The sequence below is a fragment of the Mus pahari genome, chromosome 6 (genome assembly GCF_900095145.1).
Source record: "Mus pahari chromosome 6, PAHARI_EIJ_v1.1, whole genome shotgun sequence".
In the NCBI taxonomy this organism is placed as follows: Eukaryota; Metazoa; Chordata; class Mammalia; order Rodentia; family Muridae; genus Mus; species Mus pahari.
The window spans coordinates 59982953-59992490 of NC_034595.1; the positions used below are offsets into that span (position 1 = coordinate 59982953).

General features: G+C 44.1%; 2 protein-coding genes across 5 annotated transcripts in view; one reads left to right on the forward strand and one right to left on the reverse strand.

Annotated features, from left to right (window-relative positions):
• The window catches only part of Osbpl9 (oxysterol binding protein like 9), a 145911-nt gene extending 137779 nt beyond the window's left edge, over positions 1-8132 (reverse strand). For 2 of the 4 annotated variants that reach the window (XM_021199762.1, XM_021199761.1), the window contains exon 1: positions 7968-8129. In XM_021199762.1, the coding sequence (XP_021055421.1) occupies positions 7968-8078 (111 nt within the window). In that variant the 5' untranslated portion in view covers positions 8079-8129. Of the gene's footprint in view, positions 1-7967 lie in introns of all 4 variants that reach the window. The other 2 variants (XM_021199760.1, XM_029539611.1) reach the window with 2 other exon arrangements.
• Positions 8075-9538, forward strand: part of LOC110323460 (calreticulin-like) — a 59597-nt gene continuing 58133 nt past the window's right edge. Inside the window, exon 1 of the mRNA XM_021200687.2 lies at positions 8075-8135. Within this exon, the coding sequence (XP_021056346.2) occupies positions 8093-8135 (43 nt within the window). The 5' untranslated portion in view covers positions 8075-8092. The remainder of the gene's footprint in view (positions 8136-9538) is intronic.

A 9538-nucleotide genomic window follows, 5' to 3' on the forward strand; every position in this document is an offset into this window, starting at 1 on the left:
CCTAATTTTCTTCCCCATGTGTAAAAATGTCCATCTACAGGAGCATGAGGTGAACTAATGAAGAGAATGCAGCAGAAGTGTCAAGAGAGGAGTCCAAAAAGAATGATGGTTTCCTACCTGATCTCACTTGAATCGCTCTCTCCCGATGAAGCTAGATTCCCTGTCATGTTAGCATTCAAGTATCCCAAGGGAGTTACTACCTGATGAGAAACTGGGGCCACCTTCCAACAGCCAGCAGGGAGCCAAGGCTTCCCACCAATGGCGAGTTAGAAGTAAGCCCAGCCAGGTGCTTCCGATGAAGCAACCCTGACTGTAATGTCATGAGACCCTGAGCTTGAAACACAAAGTTCAGTCCAGCAGAAACTATTAAATGATAATGTTTCATGTTGCTTTGCTTTAGAGTGACTGATGACAAGGCAAGAAGTAATTAATCCGATGGAACTTTCCTCAACTGTCTCCAAAGATACCAGTTTTCAGTCACTCGATTCTTCATATGAGAAAAATTAATATCTTCAGCCCAGATTTCTGTCCCAAACTCCAGACCCTTAACAGGGCACTTCAACTCATCAGGCCCCCAAATTATTACCCCTCCCCCACTCATCTTGGCTGGCAGTCCAATAAACTCCAGCGACCTGTTTCTATATCCCCAGCTCTGGGAGATGGGAACACCATGGCTTCGCTTTTTACTTGTGTGCTGGGGATCCAAACTCAGGTCCTCATATTCACAAAGCATATTTACAGACTGAGCCATTCTCCAGCCCCAGATACTAAAGACATTTATGTGTGGATCTTGTTTGGAACCATGACTCAAAGCAACTGCTGAGAGAGTAACAGTTAAGACGGTCAGAAAATCAACAGACTTCATATTTGACATTACTAAATTATTACAATTCAACAATAATAAAGGTATTTTAGTAACACTTTTTAAAACGAGAAATCTTTGACAGAGAGCACTACCTCTGGCAAGTTGTCCCCTGATTGTGAGGACATGCACAAGCAACCTGTCCTCTGTGAACATGCACATACACAAGCACAGACAGACATACACAATACAATTTTAATTTTTAAAAACTTTTTAAGAACTCTTAATGTTTAGTACACTGAAATATTCACAAATAAACCTTAATATAGTATTTGGAGTATATTTTAAAATCCAGTTGAGCTGGGCACAGCAACACTAACCTGTAATCCTATGAGTTTAAGAATGGCTCTGGCACATATATGTATGTGTGTGTGTGTCAATGCCTATGGCTAAGGCAGGAAATAGAGGGGGGATATCCAGGAGAAAGAAAGGATTTTTGGGATAGAGAGAGGCAGGAGATATGCCAAGAAGAGATGATGAGACAGACACATGGTACCTGAGCACAGGTAACAGTCACGTGGCAGAAAGTAGACTAGAGCCGGGCAGTGGTGGTGCACGCCTTTAATCCCGGCACTCGGGAGGCAGAGGCAGGCGGATTTCTGAGTTCGAGGCCAGCCTGGTCTACAAAGTGAGTTCCAGGACAACCAGGGTTATACAGAGAAACCCTGTCTCAAAAAAACCAAAAAAAAAAAAAAAAGTAGACTAGAATAAATGGGATATTTTAAGTTATATCTAGTCAGAAAAGAGCCTAGCTATTTGGTCAAGGTATTTGTAAACACATTTTGAGTCTGAGTCTTATTCTTGGGCACATGGGGCTAGGAGGCAGAACCAGGCATAACTTCAACGATATGCTGACAACTGTATAGCTAGAAGTCAATAATTCATTGTTCTATCCTCTTTTATAGAAGTTCAATTTTTTTCTACAGTAAAAGTCTTCTCAATAATAAAAGTACTTAGAATATGACTCTTCAGTGCCCTTGGGATAAAGTTCAAATTGCTTATCATTTCAAGGTGAAATGCCAAGAATGTCTTTCATGGTCCACCACACACTGTACCTCACTTCTCACTTAGCACTCAAGGTCACCTCTCTACAGCTGGCTTCCAACCCAAGCTACACCCCTGACAAGCTCCTTCGCTGTCTCTTCCAGAAGCATTCATTCCATGTCTCCAGTACTTCTCCCTCTCTGCTCATGCGCCTACCCTCTCTACTCAGGTCACTATAATCTTGTTTCCTGTAGAAAACCTGTCTAAACCTGCTAAGTCTGTCAGGTGTACACCTTCAGGGCCCATACCCCAAACATCATGTGTGTTCCCACAGCTTTTACCTGCTACGTCCCCCAGCACACTCCAAGTGTTACAACAATATGGGTGGCTTCCACCTCATTTGCTAACTCTACTTTTCAGTAAAAAGCCTGGCGCAGTTAATACGCAATAAATATTTACCAAATCAGCAAATTACACAAATCTACCAACTTTCTCATCTTCCAACCCCTCACAAAACTATCTCCTCCAACCCTCCCTCCTTTCTCATCTCTTTTATAACCCTGATTCACATTAAAAATTGATAGTTCACACAGTGTTCTCAAATTTATATCCTTAGCTCTCCCTGGTCATCTCATCTAATAATAAAAATAGAACTCACTCAAGAGGTAAAGGCAGGAGGATTCCAGTTTGAGGCCAGCCTGGACACAAAACTCTACTCTCAAAAATGAAGGCATGGGGGGATGCTGAAGGTAAGGCTCAATCAGTAGAGCCACACAAGCATGCTGACCTATGTCTGGGTCCCTCGGACTGACATCGAAGCCAGGCATACCAAGCATACATTCACAACACCAGAGCTAGGGACAGGGGTAGGGCAGGAAGAGCTAGGTCCCTGGAGCTCATCGACCAGCCAGCTCAGCCAAATGGAGGAGCTCCAGGTTCAATTTTGTCTCAAAAAATAAGGCAGAAGGAGCTGGAGAGATGGCTCAGCGGTTAAGAGCATTGGTTGTTCTTCCAAAGGATCTGAATTTAATTCCCAGCACCCAAATAGAAGTTCAAACTTCAGTCCTAGGGAATCTAACTCCCTCTTCTGGCCTATAGGGCACCAGGCACACACATGATACACAGACATACATACAGTCAAAACACCTATGCACAGAGAATTTTTAAAAAAATAAATAAATAAGGAGGAACTCCACAGCATCAGCCCTCTGGCCTCCACATGCGTGCACACTGGCACCTACCCAGGTGGGCACATACACGTACCACACAAACAATAAAAAAAAAAAAAAGAAAGAAACAATTTTGTGCTACCACCCAGTAAATCTTTATCTATCTCCAGGCCTAACCTATGACTCCAAATACCTACTAGAAGTCGATCTCCTACCACCTCTCAAATCTTTACACTAGTACTGCTTAGAAATTTGTAAAACCTTCCTAATACATCTTATGCTCTGAAGCTTTCCAGTCTATTCTTGTTTTCCTGTTGCCTAAAATAGCCTTTTTTCTTTTTTCAACCTTTGTCTCCTTTTTTGTTTTTTTTTTTTGGGGGGGGGGGCAGTTTGAGACAGGGTTTCTCTATATAGCCCTGGCTGTCCTGGAACTCTGTAGACCAGGCTGGCCTTGAACTCAGAAATCCACCTGCCTCTGCCTCCCAAGTGCTGGGATTAAAGTCATGTGCCATCACTGCCCGGCAACCTTCGTCTCTGAAGCCTTGGTTCAAATGTCCTTCTGGACACTTCTGCAGATTGCTATTTCTATTGCTGACCTTGTCACAATGATTTGGTGTATAGGTGTACATTGTATGTGCTCTATGTGTTCATGTGTTCACACACTTGGGGGCATATGTGTGTGTGTGCATGTGTGTGGTGGCCCAAGTCAACACTGGGTGTCCTCCTTGATCATTCTTTTGTTGAACCCAGAGCTCACTAACTCTGCCTGCTCTAGCTAGCTAGCTTGTCCAGTGGATTCCCCGTCTCTGACTCCAGGGTGCCAGAATTAGAGCAGCCATCATGCCTGATCAGCTTTTACATAAGATGTGGGCATCTGAATTCTGGCTGTGATTGTTCAGCAAGCACTTTATTCTCTAAGCCATGTCTTCAGCCACTTGTCATACTGCTTTATATTTGGGTATCTGCTCTGCTAGATCAGAAGTTCTTACATGAAGGAACCCACACTTGCACTCCCAAGCATATATACTAACTGCACCATTACAAAGTCAGCCCTACAAAAATGCCTGCTGTGTAGACTAGCACTGGGATACATTATAACTAATGATCATGATTAAGAGACTGATTTAAGGCCATGTGGTGACAGTGTATGCCTTTAATCCTAGCATTCTAGAGGCAGAGGTAGGTGGATCTCTGTGAATTCCATGTCAGCCAGCCAGGGCTCAAAAATCACACACACACACACACACATACACACACACACACACACACACACACACACACACACACGGTTAGTCAGACCTAAAAAGGAGTCCCTATAACAATATAGTAAGCATTCCTTCAAAAGCAAAACGTTGGGCCAGGGATGTATTAGTGTGTTTGCCTAGCATGTACAAGGTTTTGGGTTCAACCACTAGCCTGGCAAAAAGACCATGAAACAAATGAAAAGAATAAAGTAAAAGATCATCCCAGGCTGGCGAGATGGCTCAGCTGGTAAAAGCACTTGCCACCAAGGCTGACATCCTGAGTTCTATCCCTGGGACCCACATGGTGGAAGGAGAAAACTGGCTACATCAAGTTGTTCTGACTTCCACACAGGTGCTGTGGCATAAAACCTGCCTGCACAGAAACACAAAGACATGCACAAATAAAAAATGTAATTGTTCATTTAAAAAAAAAATCCTTCCATCCCCAGAGTTTGGTAAATTTTCGTGAAGCTCTGGGCTGAAAAAAGGCTTGGCTGAACCTGTTTCAGTTCAATCCCGGCGACTCTAGCTCAGTCCTGAGACTTAATGCTGATTCTCAGTAGAAGCTGACTTTAAAGCAAGGATAATCTAGTTTAATTTAGAATTTTCTGGAACAACCCGGAAGGAATCAACAACCACAGAGCCAGACTAGATCTTAAGTAATTGTGGAAACGGGACAAAGTGACTATTTGCTACCCTGATTAAATGTGGCACAATTAGCAAGTATGTCCTGGGTTGCTGTGGCCATGTCAGCTTATGTCCTTTTCGCCTATGTCTGCTGCCTGCCCGTGGCCTTTAAACACTACCCCAGCTTCCAACACCAGCCTTGAAACAGCCACTTGGCACAACTCTATGCCCTGTGCGAAACTAAACCAAGCTCAAGGCTCTGCAGCCAGCTCAGTACTTGAAAGCAGAGGTGCCTGGGAGAGTCACACACTAGTACCGCCAGTACGAACCCCTTTGACTTAGAGGGAATCAAGAAGCAAGGGCTGCACATCTTGAAACTCTAGGTTGAGACTGACCCAGAAAAGCTCTCTCAGTAAGTTTATGAAGAACCAAGTGTTGATGTCGTGGAGGACGAATTGGGACTTGAAATTCCTGACACAGATGCAGAGAAGTTCTTGCGTCCACAAGAAATGCAGATTCTACTGCGGATAAGAAATTTAAATATGGATAAAGTGTCAGAGCCCTCTTCCTCTTGGAAAAGAGGAAGAGAAACTAGAACACTCAGTGGCACCATCGCTGACTGACAGCTGCTCTGCTGGGCTTGTATTTAAATTGAGAGTTTTATCCTTTGAAACTTAAATGCATTAGAAAAAAAATTGGCACAACCAGTTCAGATATTCTTACTAGAACGCGTGGCTGTAAAAATTAGCCACACACAAATTATAGACAGACCCATCAGAACGCTAATGCACTCAAACTGTGACAGAACTCACTGCCTACCTTCCATCCGCCTCCTACTCTCTCCTTGTGATTATCACTCTAGCTTCACAAGATAGTACAATTCCCTGTAAGTAAACAACAGGAGAAATGTTTTAAAACAGCCATCATGGAGAAATATGATCCCCTCTTCCTCTAACAAGGATAATGCTTTAGAGAGTCTAGTCTTGGAAGGTAGGTATTAAGGAAAAGAAGTCTATGAAAAACTTCTATTTAGTCAGAAGGACAGGAGTTCAAACACTCTAAATTTACAGGACAAGGAGACAGACAGAAAAGCTTTTTTAAAAAAAATCAGGAAAGAAAGAAAACAAGGAAAAGGGACATTTTATCTGGGCTAAGAGCTCCCTAGAATTTTAACTTGGGACCTCTCTAGGATGGCCCTAGACTCAGACCACACAAATTTTGCGATTTGAAGAATAACTTGATTCTACAGTGCTACTAACTGAAATTACTCCATCATGAATATGCTAGCTAGGTTCCATAGGATTTACTGATTATCATATTTAGTGAAACTTGATATTATTCTTTATTTATCTTAGTCATGGGATATCATTATTCTTTGGGTTTTTTCAGGATAAAATGTGTAGGTGTTCCTTTTCCATCTGACATAATATGATGCGTGTGTTTTGTTTTTGAACATTTTTGGTTGGGGGGTTGTTTTTGGTTTTGTTTGTTTTGGTTTTTTTGTTTGTTTGTTTGTTTTTTGAGACAGGGTCTCATTAGGTACACTGACCTGGCTTGACCTTAAAATTAAGAGGCTACATATACAGGCTACCGTATTCGGCTTTGAACAATATGTTTGTGTCTCATTAAAATTTGATCCTTTAAAAATTACGTATTAGAGGCGCTAGGAATGTGGGTCGGTGGTAAAGTGCTGACCTAGCATTTTTGAGGCCCTGGGCTCCATCAAAAAGTAAAAATAATAAAGACACAGAGAACAGAAGTTCACATCCAAAGAATGATAAAGGTGATCAACGCTCCTACTCTGGCAGACCTGCCTAACAGCATGTACTTTTCTCCTTCCTGTAGCAAGGGAGAAATTTAATGGGAAGCCTGACTCCACCACTTACAGCTGCGTATGCGATCTTGAGCTAATTACTTAAAAGCCTGGAGTCTCAGATTCCAAAACTGTAAAATGGGAACATTAAATGGGGTAATGAATACCTACCTTGCAAATTTATTAAGAGTAAATGAATTAAGGTGCCCACTAGACTATACTAAAAGCTCTCGAGAAGAGAGGCAGCATCTACACAGCTGTCGATTCTTGCTGGAATGGAGACCCGCAGGACAGGAACTCAATGATATTTTTTAAATGAATGAATAACTATGTGTCCCTACTTCCCTCATCAACACTAACTCTTCTCCCATAATCGTATTTCTTCGTTTTTCTTCTATCATTTTCTAAAGCCTTCAAGACATTCTATATTTTGTCCTTCTGAGTGCTTTTCTTCTTCTCACGGGCTATTATTAACAATACAGCTCAAAGAAAGTGGCCCCGTTAGTAATTTCTCCAACACCGCCCACCTTCCATCTCTAATGCGAAGGAGGTGGAAGAGGCGGTCAGAACACGGGCTCCACAGCATTTCATCTACCTACCCTGGGGCCACTAACTCGCGTCAACAACAGTGAAGTCGGTCCTCCCCAGAACACAACTTTCCGGGCAACCGCACCATCTCTTTCTACATCTCCGCAACCAGAAGACTCGCGCAGAGGGAATCCTCTGCTCTCAAAAGTTACGGAGTCCGTTACACTCGCGCCCCACTGGAAAGAGGGGTGCATCCCCAGAGTAGGACAGCCTAGCTGGACAGACTGGCGGGATTTCAGAGCCCACGGTGTGGACGAGGGTCACCTTTGGACCTGGCCAGGTTCCTCTGACTACTGCTCCGAGAAGGCAGCGCTCTTCGAGCCCTGGATGGAAGCTAAGGGATGCGGCCAGTGGCCGGACTGGGGACAGCAAAGACGCACAGGGCGGACCGCTAGGCTGACCAGCCACACCGGGACTACGCCCACCCGCACCTCGCCTCGGCTCAGACCCTACCTAGTCCCAGAACCACTCCCTGAGGCACCCGGTTCGCCCCCGGCCCATAAATCAGGTAGCCGGCGCTGCTCACTGGCTGGGTCCGCATCTCCCTCCTGGTCATTGGCTACCAGCACGCAAAGCCCTCCTCCACAAGGGAACCTCGCGTACGGCGGTCTCACAGCGGAGCACCCCCGCCCCGGCTCCGCGTAGCTCGCCGTCCCAGCAGCGCGGCCTCAGCCACTCACCGTGTAGTAGGAGAGCAGCCCTGCATTGTAGTCCAGCACGAACCAACGATACTGCCATCCCTTCATCACGTTAGTCCATTTGCTCAGCGGCCCTTCCACGATGGACGCCATCTTGGGAGCCGCCAATGACAACAAACGGCCTGACGTCAGTCGCCTATAAGGCATTCGGTATGCAGGGGGCGGGGTCTCCGAGAGCCTAGGCGGGACCAGGGCGTGAGTGGGCGGGGCCAGGTGCGGCTTCTCTGTGCAGCCGGTGGACCCACGCCCCTGGCAATCCCAGTCAAGCATGCTTTGTTTCTTTCTCTCTTTGCCTATTGTGTGTAGGGCGGGCTGTAATGGAGGCAGAAAACTGAGAAAGCGAGCGTGAATATTAAGATTATTTATCAAAGCCATGCGTGATGGTGAATACCTGTAATCCCAGCACTTGGGAGACCAGAGGATCGGTAGTTCAAAGCCAGACTTAGCTAAGTAAGACTGCCAAAAGAAAGGAGAGGGAGAAAAGGGGAGTGGGAGACAGAGACGGGGGTGGGTGGGAGAAAGAGAGAGAGAGAGAGAGAGAGAGAGAGAGAGAGAGAGAGAGAGAGAGAGAGAGAATAAAAGAGAAAAACATCTTCAAGAGGATCTGAAGGGTAAGGGAGCTCACAACTGCCTGTAACTCCTGGCTACCAGAACTGAGGGCACCTGCACTTATGAGCAAATATTCCCACCCCACTCAGACACTTAAAGTACATATAATTAAAACTAAATTTTTTTGAAGCTCAAGATCATCCTTGTCTACATAATGAATTCAAGAGTTGTGTGGGCTACATAAAACTTTTTTAAAAATTATAACATAAGTTTTGTTGGGTGTTTTGTTTTGTTTTGTTTTTTGAGAGTCTCTTAGCAGCCTTGGCTGTTCTGGTATTTGCTATATGTAGGTAGACCAGACTGGCTTTTAACTCACAGATTAAAGGTGAGAGCCACCACACCTGGCAAAAGAATTCTATTTTTAAGAACCTAGTGATTGGGAAGGCTGGAGTGATGGCTCATCACTGCTGACTGCTCTTGCAGAGGTCCTGAGTTCAATTCCCAGCAAACACAGGGTGGCTCACAACCATCTGTAATGAGATCTGATTCCCTTTTCTGGTGTGTCTGAAGACCAACAGTGTACTCGCATACATAAAATAAATCAATCAATCTAGGAGAAGAAGGATAAGAACCCTGATCCTCTTTTGGCCTCCCTGGCCCCAGATATATATGCATGTAGGCAAAAAGTACTCATATACTTCTTTTTTTGTTTTCTTTTGTTGTTGTTGTTGTTTTACTGTAGAGAAAAAAACTAGGGCTTTGTGCATGCTAGAACATTCTACCCCCTGCTATATTCGTCAGGAATCTTTAGATTAAAAATACTTATAGAATGAATATATTTGTGTGTGTGTGTATAGAGATCTATAGAACACAGGCTGTGATTCAGCAAAGACAACAATGGCTGCCTATGCATAGAAAATCCAAGAATCTAGTAGTAGTTGGATGTCTCAGCTGTCTTCTGTATATATATATATATATATATATATATATATATATATATATAT